The 16718-nt window shown below is 41.4% G+C and overlaps 2 protein-coding genes across 3 annotated transcripts in view; one reads left to right on the top strand and one right to left on the bottom strand.

The window, feature by feature from the left end:
* Positions 1 to 16718, bottom strand: part of Oamb (Octopamine receptor in mushroom bodies) — a 401035-nt gene that overhangs the window by 293800 nt on the left and 90517 nt on the right. The window lies entirely within an intron of this gene.
* On the top strand, positions 6189 to 15079 carry LOC135699963 (nucleolin-like). Its single transcript, XM_065220288.1, has 2 exons — positions 6189 to 6545; positions 14915 to 15079. Exons 1-2 carry the CDS (start codon positions 6189 to 6191, stop codon positions 15077 to 15079), a joined length of 522 nt encoding a protein of 173 aa, XP_065076360.1.

Here is a 16718-nt window from a genome sequence, read left to right as displayed (position 1 = left end):
TTTTTCCTTTGCAGATTACGCTCACGGTTAAACGTCGAACGAATGGCATTAGACGATATCTTGTTTACATATTCATTGAAATTTCATATTTTAAGTTCCAATTCGATTGCAACTCACTTGTTGCGATTGAAAAATGCAAACAACGTTTGTTCGAGACTCAATAAAAAAAATAATAATCAAATTTCGTGAATTGAGTCCCAAAGTTGAGCGAGGCATTTCAGCAGTAAGTAAACTCCAAGTGCTATCAAATGCAAACAAACACTTCAAACGCCGTACGGAATCAATTTGAAAAATTCTAATTAAATACATAACTGCTGACGGGAAACGAAATTACGCAGTCAATTTCACGCGAAACCGCCTTCTTCGACTGCGATGCGACGTTCCGATCCGGTGGATTCCAAGTAGGCGTGGTACTTTCCCAAATGCAAAGCGATGCCAAAGGGCGAAAAAAATTGCGTTACATTTTTCCACCAAATTACCCAAGCAGCTCTAATTCCACCGACACCAGACATTATTACCGTGGAAATTCATTTAGCAACAGCACCCGGCCCGAGGTGAAAATGACTTCTAGATTTCACTTTCGATGGCATGCGTGTGTGCGTGTAAACGACAACCGCCTTCGGTAGGGTGGGCAGCCGACAATCATTCCACACCTGCGATGAACTTCGACCGCACAGCGGATGAGGGTTGATGTTGAATTTTGTAATCAATTTGTATCACAAGTGACGCCCGAGGTGCTGCTCTGGAGGAGAGTGTCGTTACCCGGTTCGCTGGTTGTGCTGTGATTGGATTTGGCCGGATGGACTATGGGCCGGAAATTGTGATTACACGACAAGAATCAAAAATAAACGTTTTGAAACAAATTTACATTTTCTCGAGGGGTTGGTCACTCCGCACAGTGTGTCAAAAACATAGTTGGGCATACCTGGGCACACTCATTGACACAGTTTGGCACCCATAATCTTTGAAGTTACTAGCAGCACAGGTATAGCACATTTATAAAAAGATGACATGTCAAAAATGGAACAATTGAGGCGGTTTTCTGATTAAACAGCGAACCTGCGTTGATCCGAATGAGGAAAAGAAGCTGGAAGACTCCTTCATGGTGCCGATATAGTTCGGTGAATGTCTGAAGTGAGGAGTTTGCTTTGCGGATTCGTATGTGTTGGCCACGATTTTGAAACTCGGCTGAGAAACTAAAGGATTGCGACCTGGACGGGAACTGATATTGCAGGTGGAGTGAGGGGTACTTAAGTTTTGAAAATCGGAGGAGGATTTAACTAATGACAAGGAGCTGAAGGAGCAAAAGTGGACGAAGGTGAAAAATTAAAACAAGTGCCTAACAGCACATCAGCACAGCGGGGCCGAACGGAACTTACTAGAAGATGTGATCTTCGTGTACGGGTATAGTTGAATAGTAGGAGTTTGATTAGCGCTGTTATGATATTCTCAGTGGCATTTCCTCAACCAAAATCTAACTGTGCACCAACTCTCAAAACATAAACAATTATCAAAATATTGCTTGCAATGAATAGATATCGAGTAAACTAGTAGATTGAGTGTATTTTTCAACCAATTCAAATATGAATATGGCATTAAATCTGGTTATGAAAGTTGGTGCACAGATAAAAAGTGAGGTTACGGGACACCACTGGACATTCTATATTTTTGTCTCTTTATTTCGATAGCCATCAACAACAACAACAGTAAGATTATCATTAAACAGATAACTCAATATGATTTGAGACCTTTTTGCCTTCCGTGTGTTGTTTATTAGCCTCTGAAGAAAAAATCCAACCATGGATTCCCCAACAACGCACATTCTAATGCCTGTCCGAACCAGTAATTCATTCCTAAGCAGACTAAAACCGGGAAGAGCTAGCTTTTAGCAGCGGAACACTTTCGTCGCAATCTCCCGTGTCCATTGGTGTAAGCAACGCAACCCCATCTCATCATGATCATTCATGACATTGAGCTCCTCCAACTGTGCATCCGCGTTGTCCCGGTTTGCTATCCATCGTTGATTACCGCAGCCGATTTTCATCCCAGAAGAGTTCTAGCGATTTCAATAGCAGCAGCTTGCCCCGGCGGTTGCAGATTTTAAAATGCGATTTGATGCGTTTAGCTGTTGTCTTTACAGAGTTCGTTCCCAACCATCTTCTGCCGTGGTCGGAGGAAGTCGATCGCCTTCTGAAGGGTCGTTCAAGTTTGTCCGGTAACAGCTTGTCCAGTTGGGGTGGCTTTAGGCTCTGAACCATTTCTAGATAGAGCTGGAATTACGGAATAACAGCTTTTGTAAACAATGACTTCTCTCGATGATTTCTCGAAAGTAATAGCTGTTCCTGACAAATCGACATAACCAGAGAGTGGATGGATATTGTAGCCGTCACTGGTTGATCTCGAATAAGTATGCGGCTTAAGCGCCACTCCGGTAAAGGAGACCGCATACCATGTTGAGTTTGCCCGGATGAGACTGCCTCAAGGGCGAGTCCAAGTGTAATCTTCCTAAAAAGAAGAGATCGAGCCAGCTTCACTACCACCGAAATTGATCGGTTAGAAAACCTTATTGCTAAAACAGCATAATCTCTCACACCCCGAAATATTTCCCCGAAGCTCACGGTAAGAGATCACACAAACCTAAACGACGTTACCCGTCAAGCTTTCCTCATCGGTAGTTCCACTTATTTCCGCCAGAGGTGCAGCTTCAACAAAAGAGGTACGCCACATACAAGTCCAATTCCGACCACGCGGAAGACAACATAATTACCCGGACCCGAAACAACGTGAAGACACTTTCTTCCTTTCATTCAAAAGTTTTAATAGGACTGATCAACAACATTACATTCAATTCAAATCAAAAATTCATTTTATAACGGAAAACGGTAAGTTGAGGTTTATTGTAAACTCATGCTTTTCAGAACTTTGGATTGCTTGTATTTTCCTACTCCTCTTTATTCTATTCCTCTACCTATACTTGTGTGCGTGCGGTTCTTCTATCTACACGCTAACTTTAAAGTACCCATTAATGAGTAAAAAAAGACCCATTTTGAAGAAAAGTGGCTTAACTCATTAAATGAGTAAAACCAACTTTACTCATTAATGAGTATTCAATGGATACGTCACAAAATGGGTATTTTTACCCGTTATAATTTTTCTGAGCATGCGTAAAAAGTACCCATTTTATTGATTTGTTTTTGCTTCATGAGGCTACCAGTCATAAAATAAAGAACCTCTTGAAATCTTTGCAAGTATAAACCGAAATCATTAAAACAAGTCATATTTTTGTTATTGCCACATAATTATTGGAAAAAATAGCCATTTAAACATAATATTATCACCATCATCAACCGGTACGATGCAATCGAGGCTTTCCTCGAAGGGTGTTTTCGTCATGCAGCACAGTTCACTGCTGGAATCGATCCTTGAGGGATGTCGCTCATCGAATGGGTCCGGATGTTTACAAATATTAACTTTGTTTCTCCCTTCACTGGAAACGGGTTATATTTTTGTTATGCCAACTTAATCCTCATCATAATGACACTTTTGATTCTTACCTCGTAAAATTGGTACAGGACCATACCCGGGAAAACTGTACTGTTGTTCTTCTTTAATTTTGTATTCCGTCACAATCAACATCAGCCGGATGGAATCTATTAGTTCAATAACTCGCGTAATATTGTGAATGGAAATAATTTTGACCGATTTACAAAACACTTCACACGCGGAATCTACGGAAGCTCGATTCGCTCGTTTGCTAAAAATGATCGGACATTTTGCATTTTCACTATCATGACATCACATCCATCGAGTCACTAATTATTTTTACCCATTTTTATTGCATGTAGATACTTTCCAAAATGAATAAAAAGTACTCGCTTTCCATTTTTTGATAATACCCATGTTTTGACACTTCAGAATAAATTCAAAAAATGAGTACAAGGTACTCATTTACTGGGTACTTTCAAGTTAGCGTGTACCTATCATATTGTGCTGTGCTCTTGTGTTTTTCTTCTCGGTTAATCTCGACGACGACGATGCAGCAAGCGGGGAACGGCAAAGCTTGGCACCCGGGTGTCTCACATTAAAGGGTTGGGTGGGCATCCATATATTACGAAACGTGTGCACGTTGTCCTGCCGACACCCAACCTCACAAATATTGGACTTATCCAAATCTTAGCAATTCATGCTCTTCGACCTGATGGTCGGCAAAAAAGGTCCTCCGTGGCGCCCTCGCCGGACGCCACACTCAACAAAGAAACAATTGGAACGGACTCACCAGTTGATGATGCTGCTGTTGACTGCTGCGCTGCTGTTACGGGCGGCGACGGTGCTACTTAGCGTTCGACCGTTGGTGATTGAACGGCCAACGATTTCCACGTGGTTGGACGGATGGTAATTCTACCACAGGCGGCGCTTGACAACCACCAAGCCCCGACAAGCGATGTGGATGCGGATCGCTTTCCACCGGCCAAGGTGACGGTTGCCGGAATCTTTCGCCCCGGGGATGCAGATGATGGCGTTGGAAGAGGATATAGCCGTCGGCTGTTGAAAATACCATTAAGCACATTGCACAGATTTTCTTTACCGAGCAGCACATTACCTGGTCTAGCTTGTTTTTTGCACACACAAAGTCTAGCCTATGACGCACACTACTTTTAGATTGATAGCTATAACTAAACAATCAACGAGGAGAAATTAGAATTCAAGAATAAAGTAAAACCACGTTGCTTTAACTCACTATACAAAACTATCAAATAACGCGAACAAAAAAGGACACACTTCCACTGTTATCTGCGGTTCGGACGAAAGTGAGGCGAAACCGTGACCCTCAGATTAGGGAAGGTGACCTCGGCCGAACTTAACGGAAGTTCGATTTTCCCGGGAACTTCTTCGAACTAGATCGGCAATGCGAGAGATTATTCCGATCGCTGGTCCTTCGTTCAATGTCGGGTGTAGCCACAACTCTCTCTTTTCCCAACTTTCCCGAAAATTTCACTGGACTCGGCCTTGGGAGAAATTGCACAAGGTCGTGTGGCTTTACTCATGAGATATTCTATTTTTATAGTAAATCGACCAGTGTCGTTTCGCTACTGGCGTAGTTTTTGGCGTATAGATTAGATCCATTTCATCCTACTTTAATTATAGCTAATTTGATATTTACAACAATGAGTGACTGGCTGTTTTCATATTTGTAACATGGAGTGACTGACTGATTTAATATTTACAACATGGAGTGACCGTTACAATATGTTGGTTTGTGTAGGCCTTCCTTTGAATTCTTAGAAAATATCGAGCGAAGTCATTGTTTACAAAGGCTGTTACGCCCTAATTCCAGCTCTATATAGAAATGGTTCACAGCCTAGAGCGTTTTTTTAAACTTTTGGTTAAAATTTGACAGATGGAAAGTTATCGATTAACCCTACTATCCGAGCATGGTTATTTCTGACAAACAAGAAGTTAAATTTTGACAACAGTGGCACGAAAATCGGTCGATCGACAGCATGGGGATTTTCGAACATTAGAAAATAACTTTCGAAATGTCAATTTTAACCACGAGTTAAATTTAACTCAGCAAATGGTTCACAGCCTTAGAATACCGCCTTGGTTTGGATTTTACTGCTTGGTTGTGTTTTTCCTTTACCTTCAAAACAAAACATTTGAACTGTGAGACAAACTTAGGCTGTGTTCTATTTGGAAATTTTTCACTTAAATTTGACACTTCGAAAATAAATTAAGATGTTCGAAAATCCCTCTGTTGTTGATCGGCCGATTTTCGAGAAAGCGTTTGTCAAAGTTGATTCCTTGTCTGTCAGAAATAAGTCTGCTGGGATAGCAGGTTTATTTGAAAATTTTCCATCTGTCAAATTTAAGTGAAAATTCACCAAATGGAACACAGCCTTACTCATCGCTGAGTTCCTGCACTTTTGGCGATTATGAGTGAACTAAACTTAAATTTGGGTTGTTCTCATTGGCCGTGCAGTTTGTCAAGCATGCCATTATCTTCTTTTTTTTCACGGGCTTGTTAATTGCAACGGACGTTTTCTTGAAGAGTGTGAAAGGAATTTTTCCAAATTGAAACCCTGAAACAAATCCTACACGTTAATTATCAAGCTAAGTGATACTATATTAATTTACAAGTGGAATGAACAAAAATGTGACAGTGGACCGTACAAGGTTATTGTGGAAGGATGCAAGAAGAAACCGAGAACAACGTACGATTGAGCGGAATCAACAAAGTCACAGTGGGGATGATGTTGAAACAAAACGGATTTGCGAAAGCAGTGATGGACATCAAGAATATCGGAATAGCAAAAGTGATGGTGCTCTTCAGTGAATGGAAGGAAGCAAACATGCTAGTAAACAGTCAAAACCTGATCCTTAAGCGATTCAGAGCCTTCATTCCGAAGAGTTTTGTGACCGCCAAAGAAGTAATAGCAGGAATCCCAGAGAAGTTACAATCCGAGGAACTAATCGAAGACATCGAAACAAACAAGGAAATTTTGGAAGTATTCCGCCTACAGGGGACAGTAGCAGCAGGCAAAAGAGTACCGATCGAGAAACTAGGAGTAGTATTCCGAAGCAATAAGCTTCCAGAATACGAGTCTACTCAGTCACAACGAAGGTAGAACCGTACATCACAAAGGCAGTCATGTGTAACTCGTGCCTACGTTACGGGTATATCGCCAACAACTGCAAGAGCCGAAAGCGCTGCGGAAATTGCGGAGAAACACACGATGGACGTGTTCAGGATTCAGAGTGCCCGAACCAACGAAAATGTGTACACTGCTAGGACAAACACAGATCATCGGACATCAAGTGTCCAGAACGTAGCAAACAAAATGACATCAAAAAATGATGGCAAGGAAGTATCTCACCTATCAAGAAGCTCGGAATGAGTTTCCTTCAGTCTACGAAAGCTTCTCCAACATAGGTACTGAAGAAATCCAACAACCGGGAAGGGAAGAAAGTGCACCTAAGCATCAGCCAACAGCAAGAACGAACAACCGTAGCGGCCCGGTGGTCACAACAAATAGGAATTTAGGAGCAGTCACGAAGCAGACTCTACCCAAGGATAAAGGGCCAGAAGCTAGCAGCAGGATAGAAAGGGAAGTTGACGAAGACGGATTCGAAAAAGTCCGATACGGAAGCAAAAAAAAAAGGAGGACAGTGAACGATAACACGACAGGACAAGAAGATAGCCTGGCAGGAACCCAGGTAATGACGATGGAAAAACGTCTCGAGCTCCGAAAACAATGGGAAGATAAAATGAAGGAAATCGCAAAAAGAGAACTTGCAATCTATGGTTGGAAAAACTTTCAACAAACTCTCGAAAGCCGTTAAGGCAAAAGACGAAAACGGTTACTATATTGTTCTAGAAGTAGTCAAGCAGCTAGCAGTTTCTCTAGGTTATGACGTAGGGTTAACTACCCCATTTCCGGCCTATTAAGCACAACCCGCACTTAGTCTTTCTTAATCTAGCACAGTTTAGAACCAAACGGAATGTTATTAATACTGATGGCTTCCAAATGTATTTACCTCTCCGTACGTACCGTAACATTTGATAAAGAGAAACCAATCGTTGAGATATTGTCAAAAATCTAACACTGCTTCTTAACGCCAAACTCGGCCTACGGATTCCAAACTCGGCCTAACCCATTGAAACGCCTTTGAAGCGCAATTGAATTAACTTCGGCCTATCGGATGAAGATAAAAATTGATTCGGTCGGAGCGCTTCTTTTGTTTTTGGGAATAATGGGTGCAAACCTTCATATCACGCGTTCTCATTGACTTCGTTCGGTAGCTTATTATCTAAAGTATCGTACCAAACGCATAATTGACTTGTTAACTCTGAAATCATGGATTTATTTAAAGTTTTCTGCTCGATAGGCCCAAAATGGGTGATTAGGCCGAAGTAGTTCTCTACCCTATAAGACGGAATTCCGAATACTGATATCGAAAATGGCGACATTCAAGATATTACAGAGTAACATTCAAAGTCTCACGAAAAATAAAAAGGAACTAGCGCATGAATTACATGCAAGAAATCTCGATGCAGCATTATTATCAGAAATATGGACGAGTGAAAATAGGATAGCATCATCAGACATAACGGGCTATCATAAAATTCTACAGCCACGTCTGAGTCTAGTCTCAGTTTACATAAATCCTAGGAAAACAATAACGGAATTGAATACAGGTTTTGAGAAGTTATTAGGAGAAACACAAACGCTCAAAAACTTACTGATTGGAGAAGATTTCAACGCCCACAACAAGGCCTGGGGCTGTGAATCTACCAATAGTAAGGGTAAACTAATCCTAGAAACTATTACTACAACAAACTACTGATCCTGAATAATGAAGAGAAGGCGTACCGTCCCGCTGCACTGAATAACACCCCCAGTGCAATCGACTTGACTCTATGCACACCAGATCTGTTAAATGAACGAATCTGGAGTGTAAAGCACTATACATTTAACGACTCAGGCCATCGTATAATAGATATCGAGCTGACAAAAACACAAAGAGCTATTTTCAATCGGAAGAAGGTCAATGAGGAAATTGCGCTTATAGATGCAGATCAACTGGAGTCAATTAAAGACCTGCAACGCCTAGTTACCGACACGATGAGCAGAAGCAGCGGGGTGAGCGACTTCGTCCCAAAATATTATTGGAGCGAAGAACTTTCCCTGTTGTACAAACAAGACTGCTGTAGAACCTTTAACAGGTTATCAAACGAAGCAAATTTACTTAAGCTGCAAAGGATATCGATCCACGAGATACCAAGTCTAATTGGAGCATGGTAAGGAGGCTACGATACCATCACGAAAACAAAACCAAGAACAACATAGTACTCACGGTCAGTGTTCACTCGGCTGTCGACAAAAGCAGGCCACTCTCGATGTGTGCCACGCGATCGTCTATTTTCTCGGCAGCAACCATTGTGTGGTCCTCCTCATTGTTCTTCATCAGCAGTTCTTTCGGTCGATGCGTCGTCGACTTTGGAAAGCAACCGTTTCGTGATGAGTGTGTGAGTGTTGACCACGTTTTGCACCCATTGCTGCAATGGAAGCGCTTTGCCCCACGATGGCGTAACTGCCATACAACGAAACCACTGGAAGCGGCTCCAGTTCTGATGGAGGAGGCTTTTTGGATAGCTTTTGACTATTGTTTTAAGATGTATTGTATAGTAACCAAGAATCCTCGGCTCTGTAAAGTTAATTTGGTTGAGCCTTATCAAATAAATTAATGAACAAAAAAAAAATAGTACTCACGGCTAGAGAAAAAGCTGAAACATTCCTAGAAGGACACTTCGGGCTCACACAACCAACAATGTCTCACCCCAATTCTCCAAGTACGACTCCTGCAAAAGAGTTACTCAACCTAGAGCAATGAAATCATATCATCCATAAAAAGGAAGGCCCGATCGGCACCAGGAACAGATCGTCTAACTTACGAGATTCTGAGGAATCTAAACACACATACAAAGCAAAAAATTGTTCAAGAAATAAATACGTACTACGCCGCTGAAAACCTGCCGGAAAGCTTCAAGGAGGTCAAAATAGTACCTATTGCAACCGAACTATCGACATACAGGCCGATTTCATGCCTGTCGACGATCGTCAAATCACCTAACACTGCAGTACTACATCTAATACAACAACATGAGACCGGATCTATCGTTCGGGTTCAGACCAGGAAAATCAACGGAGGACTGTCTTGAGTTCGTAACAAATCATCTAATGGCAGCAAAAAGATGCAATTTGATCAGTGCAGCAGTATTCTTTGACTTTTGCAGAGGATATCATAGTATGGATCGAGCATTTTTCGAAAAACCGAAAGCTGGTTATGCAAACGGAACAAGGGTTGGTATCGACCACAATCTCAAGAGGATTGCCTCAGGGGGATGTGTTGTCTCCCACCCTCTTTAACCTATATACCAAAGAGCTGCACGAAACCGATCACGACGAGGAAAATGTGGTGTCACTGCAATACGCGGACGATTTTGTGTAGATAATTAGCGATAAATGTCTCAATGAAGTCAAAGTGAAATCACAACGAGTGATAGACAACTTCGTGGACCACAGCGATAGCCTACGCCTCGAAATCAACGGCAATAAAACGAAAGTAATAGTATTCCAACCAAAAGAGACGAAACTAGGTCTGAAGATCAAGGATAAGTCTATATAGTGCGTTAGATATTACAAATATCTGGGAACCTGTATAGACAGCCACTTGAACTACGGCACGCATGTACGAGACTTGAAACACAAGATCAAAGATCGACAAAATATGCTGAAGATCATCGGCAGCATAAAGCAGGGAGCGACACCAAAAGTACTGATACTGTTCCATAAAGCACTATACGATAGCTTCCTCCGGTACGGAAGCTCGGTCTACGGTAGCACATCTAAAACCTACCGGAACGACTTAGACCTAACACATCGACAATGTCAACGCATAGCTACGGGATGTTCTAAGACCACACCGATCAACACCTTGGCTGCCCTAGCAAATGATTAGCCACTAGAACTGCAGCGGTACTATTGGACAAAGAAGAGAATATCATCCCACTTCCGTAAACAACTAATTTCACTAGAAAACAACGATACAGCTGGAAACAAGAGATTCACATTCATCGAGAAAGTCTACATGGAAAACGCGAATGAAGTTAGCAGAATCTACGAGCAAGTCCCGGCAGAGACTGCATATGATGTCACGATTCGGCACCAAATTGAAAGAATGCCGATCAATAAAACTAAAATGGCTCCATCTACTATGCGACAAATCACCCTGAAATACATGAATAAAGGGTACTCTCTATGGCGAAGCGTATATAGGGACGCGTCGAGAACAGCTGACGCTTACGGAATAGGAGTTTACGAACGCGAGACCGGAATGAACATAAGTCTTAAGTTAGAACAACACTCCAGCATCATGACGGCGAAACTCGTTGCCATACGGATCGGCCTAGAAGGAAATTCAAAATTAGACAGGGAGAACTCTGTGATACTCACCGACTCGCAATCAGCCTGTCTGCTATTGGAAAAACATCAGGAATGAAAAACTTGGGACAGTCTAACAGGAGCAATCTGCAAGGAACTGCAATCAACGGGCACTATACTACAATGGATCCCTGGCCATGTGGGCCTGGAGGGCAATGAAGCAGCAGATACTTTGGCCAAAGCAGGACTAAACAACGATGCGGTTATCGTCAACAAGCTCCTCTGGAACGATGTGGTACTTCGCTATAAGAAGCAGCTAGCAGAAGCGACAAATGATTGGTATACCAACATCGTATTCACACAGAATAAAGGGAAGAAATTTCACGATTTGTTTAACTGTTTTCCTGGAAGACCGTGGTTCTGGAACTCGGAATTCAACGGTGAATAGGTGCGAACACTCAACAGGATTCTGGCAGGTCACTATTTTTCGAACTACTGGCTGGCCAAAATGCGACTGGTAGAATCAGAAGAATGTGATATTTGTGATGAAATCGACACAACGGAACATTTGCTATTAAACTGTATAAAGTACACCCACATTCGAAACTATTTTGATTGCGAGGATCACAGACGTATACAAAACCTAGCACGTGACAAAGAAGGAGTAAATGACGTAGAGTTGAAAAACATAATTAAATTCATCCGAATGGCAAGAATAAATCCGTAACGGCTAGGTAACGACTAACCGTCACAGCTCCTCGGGCCAATAAATCGAAACTCCAAAAACAACAACAGCATGCCATAATTCACTAGCAAGCAAAGACTGGCACTCTCGGCACTGCCGGCAAACTGAGCAAAAGGTAGGCCCCAAATAAGTGTAAAGAGTGATCACCCCTTGCATTTTCTACAACTTAACCAATCAAAAAACAAATATCAAAAATCCTTTAACAACAACTTTTGTATAGTCGGAGATGCTTAATACCAAATATCAGACTTAAAGTGTTCACTGTACGATAGATGAGGAGATGAAAGTATAGAGTTGATAGTTCCGTTAGAGTACGGTAGTGTGAGTAGAAAGCGAGCAAATGTCAATTTTGAGGAATCGGACTAATCATCTCCTTTACCAAACTCTCCTGCTGGGGAGAGATTGTGAGGGATGGTGCGGAGTATCTCCCCCGCCACCACTAGCAAAAGAGATTTGTTCACGATTGTTTCACACTCAAGTCATCATGTGACGTAAACATCTAGTCGATAGGTTTGGAAATTGCAGCTGTTGTTGCCTTTACCGCTGTATGTGCTCCTGTTATCGTCAACTTAACGATCTATGAGTATAGAACTATCTGTTTATAGATCAGTGCACGAAGATTTGCTGCACTCTTCTCTCACTCGTAAATTTTGACAGTTTTGGGTGGTTTGTTTTGGCTCCCATTCGTTGCCATCTCTTTTACTCAGAGACAAAATGATTGGAACCAAAAAGTGAGGTTAGGGACCGTGCACTGCTCTATGCCAATGGTTTTCGTTATTGCTCGTCCAGAGATTTATTTCCGTTTTACGGATTAGTGTCAAGAAGAAGAAGAAGAAGAAGAAGAAGTTCCACAACAGTTGTCAAATAAACAAGGCTATAAAGAATCGCCAGCAAGATTGTCAATGCACACTATGTTTTATTCAGTATTCAGCTCATTTTCATACTGGTGGCAGGAATGGCTGTAGAACCACCGACAAACCGACAAACTTAAACTTCATTTTCGCTCGAAAATATACAACGGCCGAATGAAATGTGCAGCGATACCATCTGTCAAAATCAAGGAAATTTTGTATCTAGATATAAATAGTTTATCCAGAATAGACTAGACACGAACGAGTTGGTTTGCACGCGTGTTCGTGGAATAGATAAACGTTTTCGACGAATACGGAGACAGATGTCAGTAGTGTGCTTTGTGCAGAAATGTCATGATAATTTATTTGGTCATTCATGTCAGTTTGTCGGTGGTAGAACTTTGACAGCTGCGCTAGAACTCTACGATAGCCGCCGGAAGGAAATTATACTTAAGATTCGCAAAATAACGAGAGACTTGTTTCAAGACACCAAGCTTCGTAAACGGTTCGTTTCAGAGTTGATAGTCTAGCCGACTAAATTGACTTCCTGGCCCACTGTGCGATGGTGTGGAACGTTTAATGCAGATGTCAAATTCAGATTCCATGAAACGCTGATTTGGCTGGCTTTGATCTCATGTCGGGAACGGCCCCCGGGATTCGCAATACGACTGTTGATTTTACTTTGTAATTATCGTTAATTGAGGCTCAAAACACCGTCACTTAATTTGTATGCTTCTTGTATTTTAAATAATCTTAAACCTTATCATTAGCCTACACCTGCCTACACTAGTCATCTGAAAATTTAAAGCATGTATTCGTCCTGATTTTACAACACTTTCACTGCATTTACTTGCTTGTGTTCGTGGTTGAGTTTCACAATTTCACGCAATCGAATGCTACTTTTCAAATCCCTAAGGCTGTGTTCCATTTCTCTATTACTTTTTCGAAGGGGTAAGAATTGTTTGCAAAAGCTGATACGTCGCTTCGTAAAAGTAATCGAGATTTGGTGAAATGTCACTTAAATTTGACTTGTGATTTTTTTTCAAATAACCCTGCTATTCCACAAGACTTATTTCCAGACAGACACGGAATGAATTTTGACAAACACCTTCTCAAAAATCGGCCGATCAACAACAGAGGGATTTTCGATCATTTTTTTAAATTTATTTTCGAAGTGTCAAATTTAAGTGAAAATTCACCAAATGGAACACAGCCAAATTGAACACCAAGAAAACCACTTCAAAACGACTTTTTTGCTTACATTGGTAAAAGTATCATTGAACGAGTGTTGCCAGATGTTTTGCATTGAATTTAAGTCTATTAACACTCCGAGCACGATGCCTCCGATAAAATGCGTAACGGAAAACTTGAAATGTTGGAAATATCATAGCTCAGCCATTAATTGACGAATTTCATATCTATTGGCGCTACACAGCAAAAAAATAATTTTGATATCACGTCAAAGTGGATGCACTACAATCATGTCGAAAATATGGTGTAATATTACTTGCTAAAAAGGACAAAATTATCATTAATACAATGCATGAACTGACTTTACGCTGCTTTTGCTGCATTTGTTTATTTATGTGGTCATAAAAATTACATGAAATTTTCGACATGATTGTAGTGCATCCACTTTGATGTGATATCAAAATTATTTTTTTGCTGTGTATTTGAAACGTCATACCATAGAGGTAACTCTAAGACCAGAAGGTCCCGAAGAAACGTGCTCAACTTTTTGGCATAGCAAATCAAAACAAACATAGTGTAGTACTAGAATTTCGACTTGAATGGGGTACGTTAATCGATTTGCTTGGGACCAATAGCCAAGTCAAGTAGTGAGCCAATTTTAAATCGTTAGTTTCCAACCGGTTGGTAATACCCTACCTTTACTGACTAAGGCTATCTGATGCCCCTAATATGGCAGGCATAAATAGTAACTGTATCTAAAAATAGCTCCTGGTCCTGAATGCACCTCATCTATACAGCGTATTTTCGCATTAAGTGCGGATGAAATACGCACAGTTGTCGTTTCGTAATAGCACTTTACTGTGCAGAAAACCGATTCAGCACCATCATCATCATTAGAGCTATTCAACAGCAGAGCGCTCGATCAAAGTGAGTGCAATGCATCCTTCGCTTTCCCATATGATGATGATGATGATGATGACGACGACGACGACGACGATGGTGATGCGATGCGTGTGCTCCTCCCTCGCAATCCCGGCGAAAAAGCATTAACAGTAAGCATAATCCACTATACCATTTTCAGAGGGGGGTTTGGGGTGCTCATCTACTCTGTGCTGTGCAATACACTCTGCAACCAATCGATAAAGCTAACCATTTTATGTAAATCTATTTTTACGACATTGCAGATGGACGGTTGCAATCCAATAGCAAGTAGCGAGGAGGACGAGGAGGAGGACGAGGAGGAGGACGAGGAGGAGGACGAGGAGGAGGACGAGGAGGAGGACGAGGAGGAGGACGAGGAGGAGGACGAGGAGGAGGACGAGGAGGAGGACGAGGAGGAGAAGGAATAACCTCATCTTTCTCTCTTTCAGTGTGATTAGTGAGCTGGCGCCGGCACTCACACCGCACTTTCCAATCATCAAAGTAGGTTTAGGAAGAGCCGGGAATAGTCTGGTCACTGACAAACAGATATAACATTAACATGTTGTTCATCGACACGTATTGAACGACTTATTTAAAAAATTTTAGTTTATAATACTGCCACTTGTGGCACGCATATCCAAATGCCTTACGTTTGAATGCCTAGATTAAAACACGCGCCTCTCGTTTGTTGAAAGGAATCGATCGATGGTCGTTAAAATGAGTGGACGGTAGTTCCACCTCGACTTGTGCCCAGTGGTTGCGCCAACACACACTATCACCATCTGTTGAGCGTACTGCCCGTGACAGTGTACTCAACAGATGGCGGTAGCAGTGTTGTAAGCGGTCACCGTAGTCGACACTTGCAACACAAGCTATCAATGTACAGTACCAAACTAAAATGTCATATGACAGTCTTTGTCATACAACACCAAACTAAAATGTCATACGACAGTCTTTGTCATACGACACTGTCAGCGAAGACTGTCACGTATTTATGTATTTTAGATTATCGCATAATAAGAGCCGCTAAGGTTGTGCTTGTATGAATTCTGACAATAACAAGCAACGATGTACTAGTAATAGCATTTCTGATCAGAAATGGTTCAATTTACATAAAATTGTGGTATTGGAAAGAAATCACACATTGTCATATGATAGTTATTTGATAATTCTATTTTTGCTCGAATGATCTTCTACCGTTTGAGTTGTGTGAGAGAGACGACGGTAGAGCATGAGTGTACCAATACAACCAGACTTCGACGCACGAAACGAAGCGAGTATAGAAGAAAACGTCAATCGTTTCAACCTCTGGGCGGTAGTTTTATTATTGACGATGTCTGTTTGTCTGTGGTCTGGTCGTAGCCGGAAGGATGTTTTGCAAAACGATTTAGTTTTAGATAATATTTTCTCTGGGTTGGTAGTCCAATAATCACAAATTAAAAAAACCGAAGGGGACGACTCTATCTACGATGCAGGAAAGATTGTGTTTTGCTGTGGCTAGCTGCGCGCACACTGAGTAGATAGAAAGAAGATTGACGACGATTTTGAAGATTTCCTGTAAAAAGATGATGCGCGGTGCAAGTAGATGCGACAAATGAAAGAAGATTTTTCGAAGATTGATTCGCTAGTGGGAGATTTGTTGAGCATCTAGATTTGAGATTTAGATGTGTCGCCCCCTCGCAAAAAACAGCGTTCCTCTACTACAATTATTTTGAAAGCGGCGTAGACAAAATGATTGAAATAGGCAAAATGTGGTCAAAATTCAAATGACAACAACTTTTCGAAGAATGGTCCAAATTTAATGTTTCCAATTTCATTCGCCAGGAAATTTATCGACGTTTGATAGCTTGAAAGTGGCCAGTGTCATCACTTGGTATTTTTTGGGTGTAATTTTTCCTCATCTTCATATTTTTACCTGATACTAGAAGGAATTTTGAATTCACTGGTAGCAAAAGATCCAACATCGGTTAAGAAACAACCGATATCTGGCCATTTCCGCGAAATCAGTTCCGGTAATGCGAACAGTAAGTTAATCTCTTGAATAACGTCAACACAGGTATCAATCCT

This window comes from Ochlerotatus camptorhynchus, unplaced genomic scaffold, assembly GCF_037179485.1.
Source record: "Ochlerotatus camptorhynchus isolate MF236.1 unplaced genomic scaffold, CSIRO-AGI_Acam_v1.1 ptg000124l, whole genome shotgun sequence".
Classification (NCBI taxonomy): Eukaryota; Metazoa; Arthropoda; class Insecta; order Diptera; family Culicidae; genus Ochlerotatus; species Ochlerotatus camptorhynchus.
This window is presented reverse-complemented; position numbering and strand designations above follow the sequence as displayed.

What these genes read in the sequence shown, in the direction of transcription:
- LOC135699963 (XM_065220288.1), top strand. Translation starts at nt 6,189, where the DNA reads ATGCAAGAAGAAACCGAGAACAACGTACGATTGAGCGGAATCAACAAA. An exon ending in CAGTAGCAGCAGGCAAAAGA is followed by an intron (nt 6,546 to 14,914) that starts GTACCGATCGAG and finishes ACGACATTGCAG; the next exon opens with ATGGACGGTTGCAATCCAAT.